At 35.7% G+C, this 13780-nt stretch overlaps 1 protein-coding gene across 1 annotated transcript in view; it reads left to right on the top strand.

Annotated features, from left to right (window-relative positions):
• Positions 1–770: 770 nt before the first annotated feature.
• The window catches only part of LOC140150214 (uncharacterized), a 38050-nt gene continuing 25040 nt past the window's right edge, over positions 771–13780 (top strand). The window contains exons 1-5 of the mRNA XM_072172220.1: positions 771–881; positions 1763–1937; positions 3545–3673; positions 4706–4837; positions 6174–6287. Of these exons, the coding sequence (XP_072028321.1) occupies positions 1784–1937; positions 3545–3673; positions 4706–4837; positions 6174–6287 (529 nt within the window). The 5' untranslated portion in view covers positions 771–881; positions 1763–1783. The remainder of the gene's footprint in view (positions 882–1762; positions 1938–3544; positions 3674–4705; positions 4838–6173; positions 6288–13780) is intronic.

The following is a 13780-nucleotide window of genomic DNA, read 5'->3' on the forward strand; positions in this document are numbered from 1 at the left end:
TGTGTTGTAGTCATTGTATTATTTTGTATGTTACTAATAAGTCTACTGTGTAGGCAGACGGCATCATTCCTACTACGTTCTATTCCACTTTTCAGGTACTTGTGGTCCCACTCAATTCAAGTGCAATAATGGCAGTCATGATGGGTACTGTATTGATCGCAATCTGGAGTGTAATAGGTGGTCTAATTGCTACGATGGGGAAGATGAATGGGACTGTGGCAAGTATTCATAAAATTGATATATTATGACCCACCCGACTAGTAGGTGTACAACCCCTTTACTTTCCTATTCGGCGTGAATGACAATTTTGTCCTCCTTGTCTGTTTACAAACGGAGAGGTAGACAGAAGACCTATCAAAACAGATTATCCAAACGCTCTAGCAGGCGATTTACACTAACTAATTTGCATGGCAGAATGACCCGTCCATTTAATCTCCTCCGCAGTCAATTTGATTCCGCTATAAAACTGGCTGTGGTAGCGATAATAAAGCTTAAGATCATGACACTTATCTACATTATCATTACAAACTGTTCAGCGAATGAGCTTGTGGGTCAGTGAAGATTATGAAAAGCGCGATCTCTAGACTTCTTCTCAGGATGATCGATTATCAGCCTACCAAAATAGTCTTCAGTCCAGATACCACGGTTATGTAACACCTTACATACAACGCCACACACTTACCCCACTTGCTGAATTGTAGTTATTCCATTCTCATGATTTCTTCCCTCACATTAATGCAATTTGCTATCATTTAATATTAAATATATAGATTGTAAAGACAATGAATTTAAATGCGTGGAACGAGGAGGATGTATCCAAAAGTCTGAAACGTGTGACGGAACGTTTGATTGCCTGGATAATAGTGACGAAGTGAATTGTCGTAAGTTGTCGTACTCAAAAGAGTATAAATAACTATACGTAGTTATTTTGTTTATGTACATCTATATCTACCAGGATACTCAGTAAAAGCCATATTATAACATTTGCTGAGGAGGCCGCCCTCAATATTTTTCAAAATTCTGTTTATTCAGTTTATTAAACCAACATACCCAATTCAGTTTATTAAACCAATATACCCTGCAAAAATCAAGACCCTAGGTGCTGTAGTTTTGAATAAAACGCAGGAACCGTCGTTGGAAATATTAGTCGAACGCATACGCGTTGTTCATTACACAGCACGTACATGGCGTGCGGAACGGTGATCTACACAACAAAGGATCGTACCTTAACACAACCGAAGGAGTGATATGATACGTATTGGTGACATCGGCGCTGGTAGCAAATTCCAATATTCTTTGCTTTGCCTTTGTTGTTCGGCTCAAAATTAAAAGGTGGTATATCTGACAGTAAAAGTTAACATTTTATGGTAAAGAAATACTATAATCTGTTTTGTATGAAAATATTATAATATTTGCCAAAAGGCAATATCTGGCTGAGAATACAAATCTGACGCCGCGGCGACCGGCGCGCCGGTCGTCAGACACGGATCTAAAATCTAATGGTCCCTTGGATAAATAAGCTGTTCCCCCGTCTAAAGTTTACCATCGTATGTGACCCTTATCCCATCTCCAAAAGACCCCACACTCTAATTTCGTACTATTTTTTTTTTTGAATAGAATCCCTATTCATTTATTTTTGTTCCCGAAACTATTCGTTATTCTGTTTGCTGGAATTATTCTCTCCCTATTTTGTTACGTGGAGTATGTTCATGTTTTATTGTTTGAGTGTAAAATAATTACATTTTTTCTTTCGTATTTATAGCGAATTGTACAGCTGGTCAAGATGCTTTCATATGCGGAACAACTGAAAATTATACGCCAACTGGGGCTAGAGCAAAAAAACTGCATATGGAACATATTCCTTTGTGATGGATACAATGATTGTGCGGATGGCTCCGACGAAGCAGAACCTTTTGCATGCAACCTAAAACCAGCACGTAAGCGTTAATCTTTAAACATGAAACATGTATTAACAGATTCCTTTAGGATACGACCCAAACTTCTCATTTCTAAATATCTAAATAGGCCCCGTGTCCAGGGGCGTAGCCAGCTTTTTTGGTCAGGGGGGGCAAAATAAAAATTTTGGGGCACAGAACGAAAAAATTACTGTTGCATCATACAATACATAGAGACAAAAGGCTTTATTTGGACGATGTTGGTATTTTACACTATTTTCGCCCTTTATCAGGATGGAAAGGGCTTAAACCTTGCAATATGTGCGCGTAGCGCGGAAAAATTGTGTATTTTCGGGCTGAATTTCGGTAGAAAAGGGCTCCTTGCCCCTTTTCTTGTCCTTTGCCCTCCTGATTTTCCCTTTTATTTTTTGTCAGAGGGGCACTTTTTTTTCTTTCATTTTTTGTCAGGGGGGGCACTCTGCCCCCCCTGCTGGCTACGCTACTGCCCGTGTCACATGGGAAATAGTAAAACGCGCGTATTTTGCAGTATTTCTGCTCATCATGGCAGGTCGACCTAACCTTACTGATAGCTTACCAGGAAAAGCGGGTTACGGATTTACGTCCCATTGCTGAGATATAAATAAGACTTTTACAAAATCATAAATAGTAGAGTATTTTTTTTTTAACGCAGTGATTTATAGTGCGCTACGCACAGGCGCAACGCCTAGACGTTGATCCACAAGCCTCAGCACACTTTACAGGTTGTCGCTGGCCACTACGGCCCCATTTCATTCCATAAACCATTTAACAACAACAGGGATTTTGCAGCTTCAAGAGCGCACATTGACATTCCAAAAATAACCTTCTCAACCAGGATCAGCTCCCCGAGTTTCGTACGGGTCACAATGAGACAATTAGCAGTCTCAAATTTTCCACGAGAACGTACTAGGCACCACCAGGGTTTAACCCGCAACCTCTCGCACCATAGCAAATCAGGACAACGTTTAAAGCGGAGTAACAATTACAAGCGCAAGATATAACTTAAACCGTTGTCCTGATTTGCTATAAAAAAAACACTTCACGAAAGAGATTTGAGATAATTTTCGACAAAAACAAATAATGAAGTTAAAATTCTGTCCTTATTATGTTTTCAATAATTTGCCATAAAATTTAGGCCTATATGTGACCGTACACCACGAATGAGCCGTAAATGTCCTCAATTGTATTCTGAGTTACCGTGTAAAATGGGCATGAAGGTCGTATTCATCTATACCTCAATTTGGTGCTTCGTGTACCTCATTTAATGAGATACACGTAGCACCAAATTGAAATACCTATGAATATGACCTTCATGCCCATTTTACACTGTAACTCAGAATACAATTGAGGACATTTACGGCTCATTCGTGGTGTACGGTCACATATTATATCGCGAATTAAAACAAATCTCAATTATTTGATATCAGAAGGACATTCCGCGTATTCAAAATGCGATTACAATTTGGTGTGTCTGATGTGCTCTCAGGTCCTACCAAAATGATGTGCAAAAGTCGGTATGTTAATTGCTTCATAGGGGAAATGTATTATTCATGTTATTTGCGCTACAGAATTTATCATCCGTATTTCATACTGTATTTCTTTTGTTTTAGCTGCTCCGGTTGGGTGTACTGAGACTCAATTCGACTGTGGAAACGGACAATGTATAGATCCAGCGTATGTGTGTGATAAATCTCCTGATTGCGACAACGCACTTGACGAGTCTGTGGCAACGTGCGGAGGTACACATTATAGCATCAGTTGTTTTTTCTTTGTTTGTTTTTATTCACAAAGTTTACCAAAATTATGTTTTAATATATAACTGTTAATCTTATAAGACGGAAATTCATAACAAGTTATAGTAATAATAAGTTATAATATTTTTACGAGAACGCCATTGGTTATCACAATACCAGTCTGTCCGCACAGCTGTTTTGTTAATAATAATAAATAATTTGTTAATAACAGAGCAATGTTGCATAAATATCGTCCTATTTGTAGTAAAACGGGACGATTTTCTGTTGGTCCGACATAAAGTCATAATTTTTTAGATTATGACTTTATGTCGGCCACGATCGCAAACCGTAGTCTCGTACAAAATAGCTTGGTTACGCTCCTCCACATGTGGAGGGAGCGTAACCAAACTGGCCGCGTAGGAGACTAACTCTGAGGCCGCTGTCCTAATCCAAATAGTGCGAGATGTTTCGAGGGATAGAGGTGAAGTTTATGATGTTGTTTCTTTGCAAATTCCCAATGTTTTTCGCGTCCAAATGTATTGGGAACTTTCATAATGATTGCATATTATAATTTTAGAAGAAAAAAAGAAAAATCTAAAAATTTAAAAAGATCGTACATTAAGGCTTTAACTCATTGAAAGCATATTTTCTATCTAACAAATATTTTGGACAACCATCCGACACACAACAATGAATATTTAGCCCGCGCCCGCGCGGTTAATGGAGACATCTGCCATAAAATGTGTATTACATCGCAAATTTCAAAAAACATTCGACTGTCATCAGTGGGCTTGTGATCGGATTCACTACTTTGCTTTGTATGTAATTGGTTTGAAAATTATGGCATTTGTCATTTATACTATATATTGTTGAAGTTGTGAAATATATAAATGTTTCTTGAATTGAATTGAATTGAATTGAATTGAATTGATGTGCTCTCACTTCCCACAAAAAAAAACCTGCCCTGAACATTCATATCCCAGCCCATAAACAGACTGACAAATAATTCTTATATGTATTTAATTGATATTTAAACAGAGCGACAAATCCGATGCGCAGACAACGAGTTCATGTGCCTAAATGGCTACCAATGTTTGCATTCCTCTGAGACATGCAATTTTGTTGCTGACTGTGATAATGAAGTGCAGCGAACCGATGAACGAAACTGCTGTAAGATAATAACATTTTTGTAACAATGGGCTATTCCATTTAAAATCCACACTATCCCTGTGGAAGATTTTAGAAATATCTTCCACATAGGAAGTATGAATTTCAAATGGAATGAACACATTATGCAGCTCCATTTAAATTTCATACACCCTCTGAGAAAGATTCAACCTGAATCTTCCACTGATTGAGGGAGAGAGAGTTTCAAATGGAGCTACTAATGTGTTCAATTCATTTGAAATTCATACTCCCCCTGTGGAAGATATTTCCAAAATCTTCCACGGGGGGAGTGTGGATTTCAAATGAAATAGCCCAATGATTGTGTACTTGTATTACGACGCCTATGATGATGTAACAGGATTAACTACCAAATTTTGAATATATCGCCCTGCACTACGAGTAGGTTGCACTCATCACCTGTGTATGTTCGCAATCATAGATTGAACAAAATACCGCTCTTTTCAAAGATACATCATATTGTCAAAGTATGCCAACTATTTATTTCTTTGATTGTAGCTTTTATTCCTGTTCTTTGACATATGTGATTCAATGCTGGGGTACCACATGAACGTACTAGTGAAGTGAAATATATTCAAATATTGTTTAAACCCATTGCTATGATAGTTAATCCTGCTACATCACCACTTCAACGGCGAATTAGTTAGGTAACCGGATTAATTACCATAGCAATGGGTGCATACTATATATCTTTGAATATCCATATCATGCTGATCAATCACACCTGTAAGATTAGTGTCTTTGAAAAGAGCGGTATTGCATTTAATCTATAATTGCAAACATACACGGTCATGAGGGCAACCTGCGAACTACAGGGTGTCCCTGGAAGAACTATATCGTCGGTCGGAAACTTAATTGTTTGGCCGTTTTAATGCCCAAACCAAACATAACTAAGTAAATGATAGGGTTGAGCACTGCATTAACTATCAGATACTTATTGAATTTTGACAATTGACCACTTAATCTCTAAAAGGTATCTCCAACAACTTATCAAAAATTGATAAGAAGGTACACTGGGAAATTGTTAATTTGCATAAAACAAAAATGGCCGCTTTCGCGGGCACAAATTTCAAAATTTGTCAAATCTAAGCAATATTAAGGATTCTGTTTTTGCCATTGAAAGAACAGTCCGACCCATTAATTGTATAAAAAATTGTTCATTGCGATTTGATTGGAAAATCTACATAATTTTACCATATTTACTGTGTAGTTCAATAACTGAGCTCGGTTCATAATTTCTGTGAACGAAAGGCAACATAGATGATTTCACGATAAACATGATAAAAGCAATTTTTGTTTTCGTTTATCTTAACCTGTTCAGCGTGTTTTACTTATAATTATGCCAATGACGAAGTTCTTCAGACTGTCAGCTGTGGTGGTTATATATCCGAGAATGAAACAGTCAATTGGGGTAATGAAGATGTTAGCACTAAAGGTAAGTTTTCTGCAAGGCATTACATGTACACGTTCCGGGGTACATAGTCATAGAACTCTTATGAGGGTTAAAGGTCATCTTCTGCACCCTGTTTTCTAAATACTATCTTCCTCGAACAGTTTTAACCTCAAATTTTCATTGGAATAGTATACAGATTTGAAAACAATGGGTGTTCATTTTATGGCTTGCCTTTTTTCATGTTCATATGTGCCATAAGCTGTTAGACTTCCATTGTTAAAGAAACAGTGTATGACTCAGTACCTATATCCATAAAAGAAAAGGGTTATTTCCAAGATTTAAGTTGATTCAAACATTGAATTTGTGAATAACGCATAAAACTGTGTTTTAAATGTCTGGCTGATGACAGCCGGAATGTAAAATGGACGATATCTTTGTAAACCGATCGAATCTGCAAAAGAGTTTATTTTCACAAACATTATATAGTCCTACACTCTTAAAATAAAAGTATTCGACTTAGAACCTATTTCGTCCTTTATATTGAAATTGTTCTTTCAAAGTTCTAAAACCATAAAAATTGTTCTATAAAGAACCAAAAAAGCTGAAAGAACTTTTTTGGTTCCTATTAGAACCATGAGTCGGGAAAATGGTTGTTTGGGAGATAGTTCCGTTTACAGGACAAAAAGGGATATAAGTTGAATTTTTTAAGTGTGTAGGTTTTGTATGGGTATACAAATCTTGGGAGGGAGGGGGCTACGTTTCCCATGTTGCCAATTTATTTATTTACAGGGCAGGTCTATTGCAAAACAAGTTTATCTCTATTCGAAGAGAATAATTATGACATTACAAGTTGACACTTGTTGCAATTTTTTTGTGCGTATTTCTCCTGAAAAAGGAGATATTGTGTGGGTAAAGTTTCAGCCTCGTACGTGTTCTTCCCCGTTTGAAGCGTACGTGTTCTCCCCCCGTTTGGCTGATGACGTAGGTAAATGAAGCGGGCACTTTATCGTGCTCTCATCATACAATCACAATCACAATCACTTTGACAAGTTTGACATTAACAAAAATGAGTTGTACTATAATTTACCATAACAATGCTGCATAACAATTTACACACTATTGTTCCCATTTCGGGAACAAAGCCACACAGTATTGTTACTATGCGTTTCCTTTGTAATATTTCATCCAATTGAAACTATAGCATTGCAATATACAGGGAAATCAGATACATGAATTTGTGGACTTAACACGGTTTATATGCTAGTCTCAGATGAAATTCTAAGCTCAAATTATGTATTTATTTGTTAGGCCTAATATTTCTCATGATATTGATATACATTATGAATTGTAATATCACAATTATCTAAAAAAAAAAAAAGCGGCTGATTTTATCCATATGTTTAAAAACCATTAAATTTGTAATACTTAATTTGGATTTTTTTCTGTGAACAACAACAGTATACGTTCTGTCCATTGAGCGCGTTTAGGCTGAGTTCACATAGAAGTATACGGTATACGGTATTCGCTATACGAAATACGCTCATTCGATCAGGCTGAGTTCATATAGGAGTATCATAGGGCCTGCACCTTGGCTCGACATTTGAAAGGGGCGTGAATTCATTTTTGGATACGCCCCTATTATAATTAGGTAATACTCGACTCACACACATTCCCTATATGTATATGGTCAATTCCAGCGAAAACGGGACAAAATTCTCTCTATGTTAACTTTCCACTTTAAAATGTCATTAATAAAGGAAATCACGTCATTGATGGAGCATATCATGTCACGTCCAATGTGCTCTCTTTGTGCATATAGGCCTTTACTAGCAAGTCATACCAGGGGACAAGTTATGATAGCTTAAATGAAGTGGCGTTACCCACGAATTCAAAGATAAAGCACCATATATTTCATTGAATGTCCTTCAATCAAAATGAAATTATTACCGTTAGAAAGACGTTTGCATGATCTCTCATCATGTGTAAAACGATTGAATTCCACCAAAGTTTGTGGACTCTAGAGGCCATTAAGTCAATTTGGCTAATAATTTTGTTACCCGCGTATCAAAAATAAAATGATCGTTCTGAAAAATGTTAAGTGAATATGCCATAAATGACTATATCATGAAACGAAGTTTCGTTCTATAATTCTGAGGTCCAAGTGATTATTTTATGCAAATACGTTTTACCCATAAAATTCCATAAAATCAAATTTGACGTTACCCACGTATCAACTGTTACCCACGAGTCCAGCAAATATAATTGCCATAACTTAAATTAACATTTAATGACTTTGGACACTGAATTTAGTTTGACAAGCGCTTAAAATTGTAAATCGTAAAAATACGTTCACCGCTTTAAAAAAGAATCTACGACGGTTTAAACTTTTGTTACCCACGAATCCCGAATAGATGCTAACCTTGAAAAATAAGGAGATTGTTTATTTTAAGTTTAAATCAGCACATATTCAAGCCATGGGTATGCTATAATTTTGACAGTACTTACAGTTTATACACCTAAGAAACGCAAACCCCAAACGGTACTATTGTACTTATAGCTTTACCCACGAATTCGGCGTTACCCACGAATCCAAGGATTTACTCGTAAATTATATGTTTCTTATGCATCTTAACATTTTGAAAACATGCGAAATAGGTTCCAAAACAGTCCTGTTTAATAGCGTCCTCTTGAAGGTATACTGAAGCTGCATCATGAAGTTTTGATTGATTATCCTAAATTACCATTTTTTGGGTAAATGCAATTGGTTAGAGAACCAGGAATCATTGAAACACAATGGAGGAATAACCGCATGGTGGTTTCCAACCTTCTGTAATATTTTCTATTTTGCCGCTTACCAATACATACCTTCAAATATGTGTTACCCACGAACATTTTGGTTACCCCGAATCCCTACTTAAATTATAGTTAACAATGTATTGATAGTGTTTTAGTTCATAGGAACTGTCAAACACGAGTTAATAGAATATTGCTGCATGAAAATATGGAATGACTTTACTAAAATAATAATATAAAACTGTTTGCTCTGTCTATTTAAATTTGGAAACTTCATTATTCTCAAAATTTTTATACCTAAAATGCCATAATGATCCATTCTAAATATTCCATGTAGTCTGTATTTTGATTAAAATTCATTTTAGTGCCATTGCAGCCTGAATTATTGACATACGGAAAAGTATTTTTATTTTTATTTAAAAAAAATTAATAGGAATTGCTATTTTCCAGACGCTGTTACCCACGAATCCATCCGAGATCCTCATCCTGCGACGAGATACAAAATCTAACTTTATATTTATATGAAGCATTTATTCTAATCTTTCGAAATAATACAGTAATGTTAAATGACAGCCACTTTGGAAAGAGTTAGAAGAATTGACACAATCTTAACTGTACACCTGGTTCTTTCTTAAAATTTGTAATAACCAAAATATTTCTTTGTAGATATATGTAATAAAATTCTATTTTACGTTCAAAGTCTTCACCGATTTCTAGTGTATATGAGTCACACATAAAATATTGAAAGATATTAAAGAAAGTGAAATTTTATGGCGTACAACAGGTGAAAAATGCTTGAATTCGTGGGTAACATGCATATGCGCATTTAACACTTTATTTGGTCTAGCAAGAAAAGTTATTTTTCAATCCGATGGCACTTCTACCTGATGATTCACTAGACATGATCGTCTCATTTGATAAGTCTAGAATTGAAAAGGAAAACATTTTCAATATTGCCCCCAGAGAGAATTTTGGCCCGCTTTGGCTGGAATTGACCATATACATGTACCACATGTAGTAAATCTGCCTGCTTTATCTGTATTGTGCCGTTCTTAAGCAAATACGGTAGTTAAACACGATTTCATCAAACATTATAACAATAGCTCTTTTACAGTGTGCAATCATCCCGGGAAATAATTGGGCAATAATAGAGGATGTGCGTGAAATTATTGATTGGCTCCATACAAAGGAATTGAACCGGTGTCCTTCACCGTAATCATGGCGCAATGCAGTGCATTCAATCAAACGTTGTCGTCAACCTATTTGATCGTATAGTGCATTTGTTATGTGTGTGAGACGAGCTGTCGCGGTAGATTGCAATAGCTTGTAATCATGCTTTTGTTGAATGAATTTGAGTACTCCGCCATATTTATGGTATGATACGTCATAATCTAGGTGATTATTTGCATTGGATGTCTTGAATACGCTGGCGAGGTTGTGTAATAATCGGATTAATGCTATAACAGTAGGTGAATACAAGTTTTGAATATATCGCGTTGCAAAGCCCCATTCAGTGATCCCAGCGAAAGTGAAAAAAGAAATCAAATTGTTACTTTTATAAAAAAATTTAATGAAAACAATGGGCAAAAAACCCAAGAAAACGGCAGTATTGACGAAGTTGAAGCCCCATTCAATTACATGTAGCTAATTTATATATACTGTCAGCATAAATTACAGATTCACGTAAATGCATTATGTTTGTCTTAAATAGGCCTACACGGCTTAGGGCTGAACCACTAGCAGAAGACACCAAGTTGATGTTTTATGACCTTTGACATTCCTTTTGTGGCGAGTGACATGATCAGTTCAATTCACGCCGAGTGTCCTTGACAGGTTTAACTCTGCTTCAGTGGTCATGAAAGAATTCAAAAGATAACCTCTGCCCCAACAATCCCAAGCAATTGAATACATGAATACAAAAGCCACCTAAGTCCATGCGAAGTTATTTTGAGAGAAAAACCCGTGTATCATTTTAATTCCTTCAGTTAGATTTACCTGGTCAATATGGTAAGTTTTACGTGCAAATGAGTGGATTAACCTGTATTAGGTATGACGATTAGCATTTCAGGGACTTCGTGGGGTTCATTTTAAATTTTGGACTTAGGTGGTTTTTGAATCATATACAAAGACAACAATGTTAGAATGAGATTACCACTAGTAAGATAATACAAAATAAAGCACACAGGTATGTATGATGTTGATAAGCATTCTGCCATGTAATATAAACCACACACTTTCCTTTATTAAACCCATTTTTGTTCAAAAGTCATTCTCTAGCAATGAATGTGTTACAAGTGGACTTTTATACATACTGGATTTCAATCAATGTGTTACAAGACACAAATCATGGAATTGGATGATTCATTCATACATGCTATTTTTCACATGCCCAATAGACACAGATAATGAATTTGAGTTGTTCTTTCATGCATATGACAGGCCTATGTATAGCAACAATTTCCCATGCTTAACTCAATTTGGCCAAAGTATGGACTTAGGTGGCTTTTGTATTCATATATTCAATTGTCTGAAACTGCTCTTCGGATGATGTATCATAAGAACTCAGTCGTCAAATGATGATAGTCATATAATGACCAAAAGATTATTACTGACTATATCATTGAAGACTGAGTTCCTGCAGTCTTGTACAAAATCTGAATTTTGATGATTTTTACGATCGTCCGGATGAAAAAAATCACTGAATGGGCCGTTAGTTCCTCCTCTCCTTACACTGGCAATATGAATCAAAGAAAAAAAAAAAAAAAAAAAGAAAACAAGAAAAAAAAAAAAGACAAAGAAAAGAAACAATAAAAGAAAAACAAATATGAAAAGTTCGAACAATATTTGGTTTATAAAATTAATGTGACCGTGATGAGGCTCGAACTCACCACCTTCCGATTTAAAGTTCGAAGCGCTAGTGTACCAAATTCTGATGCCTTACCAAGTGAGCTGTGCTCCTGAGATACGAAATAAAAATAAAATAATACACTGTATACCTGCTTGTGTTGGTAATTGATTTACTCAAATTCCATAATGGTACAGTGCAACAGAGCAAAAATGCCCAAAATTTAAAAGCTATATAATTTATGACCACTATACACTACACATAAAAATACTAATAAAAGGGAATTTCAACGTAAGAATCCAAACAATTAAGTACCAACATGCACAGCATTGTCCTTATATCACATTTGGGTTTTTAACAAAATGTTATCACACCTCTACTGTGATTGGCAGCTGCACAAGGCATCTCTTTGATAGTTGATAATGGCCATCCATTCAGCAAGTGGCTACTAACTGACCTTGACAGGCTTGTATGAGCACTGTCATCTGCTACAAAACCATCACACTCTAGGACCTGGTCACTCCATAATGCTACAGGGAGCACAGTACTTTGACAATGGAGTGAAAGACTATTATTATTGATTAGGCGCGGATTTTAAAAGTACAGCTCCTATGCGTGTATAGCAAAAATCATGTAACTAAAGTACTAACTCATAAATGCATTCTTCAAAATGCGCTGTGACCAATTTATAAAGCATTTCATTAGCTTTAATTTGACATATTGTTTGACATATTTGGAATTATGGTAAATCATTAAATAAAATATTTATTAATTAATCAATTATGTCAATTAATTAAAAATTTAATGCAAATATGCATATTTCTCTGCCAGAATTGTAGGATTTGACAAGAGCCATCTTTCTTGTAAGTTTGATTCTTATAACATACCGGTATCGTATTGCGTCCCGTTATAGTTGCAGAAAAAAATACGCGCGCAGGACACACACACACACACACCCACACACCCCCAGAGGATCGTACCGTTTTACAATCGTATAACATTCATTGGCGCTAGTAGTAGTAAATTCCCATTTTCTTTGCTTTACCTCACTTGTTCTGCTCAAAATTAAAAGGGGACATATCTGACAGTAAAAGCTTACATTTTATGGAAATTATGTTTAACTATTTGCTTAAACAGCACAAAACAGATAAATCAGACAAATTTACTATACATAGGCCTATACATGTATGGTATGCCAAGGACTGTTTAAGAATATAACATTAGATTTATGATATTTACTGTTATATATCAAAAATGTGAAAAATATCAAATTTTAATAATTTGTCATAAAATTTGTATTATATCGTGAATTTCAAACAATGAAATTTATTTGATATCAGAAAGACATTCTTCGTATTCAGAATGCAATTCGATATGTCTGATGTGCTCTCATGTCCCACAAAAATACTATCGAAACGCTCAAAACGCTCATTCCAGATCCCTTAATTTGGTTAATTTTCTTTGTCTTTTTTTTTTTTCTTTTCTTGTTTTTTTTTTTTTTTTTTTTTCTTTGATTTATATTGCCAGGGTAAGGAGAGGAGGGAACTAAAGGCCCATTCAGTGATTTTTTGATTTTTTTTTCATCCCGACGATCGTAAAAATCATCAAAATTCAGATTTTTGATACTAGATTGCGGAACTCAGTCTTCAATGATAGTCAGTAATTTTTATATTTTGGACATTATTATGACTATCATTTGAGGACTGAGTTCTTATGATCCGAGGAGCAGTTTCAGACAATTGCTTGGGATTATTGGGGCAGAGGTTATCTTTTGAATTCTTTCATGACCACTGAAGCATAGTCAAACCTGTCAAGGACACTCGGCGTGAATTGAAAGACCATGTCACTCGCCACAAAAGAATGTCAAAGGTCATAAAACACCACTTTGGTGTCTTCT

The sequence above is a fragment of the Amphiura filiformis genome, chromosome 4 (assembly GCF_039555335.1).
Source record: "Amphiura filiformis chromosome 4, Afil_fr2py, whole genome shotgun sequence".
NCBI lineage: Eukaryota > Metazoa > Echinodermata > Ophiuroidea > Amphilepidida > Amphiuridae > Amphiura > Amphiura filiformis.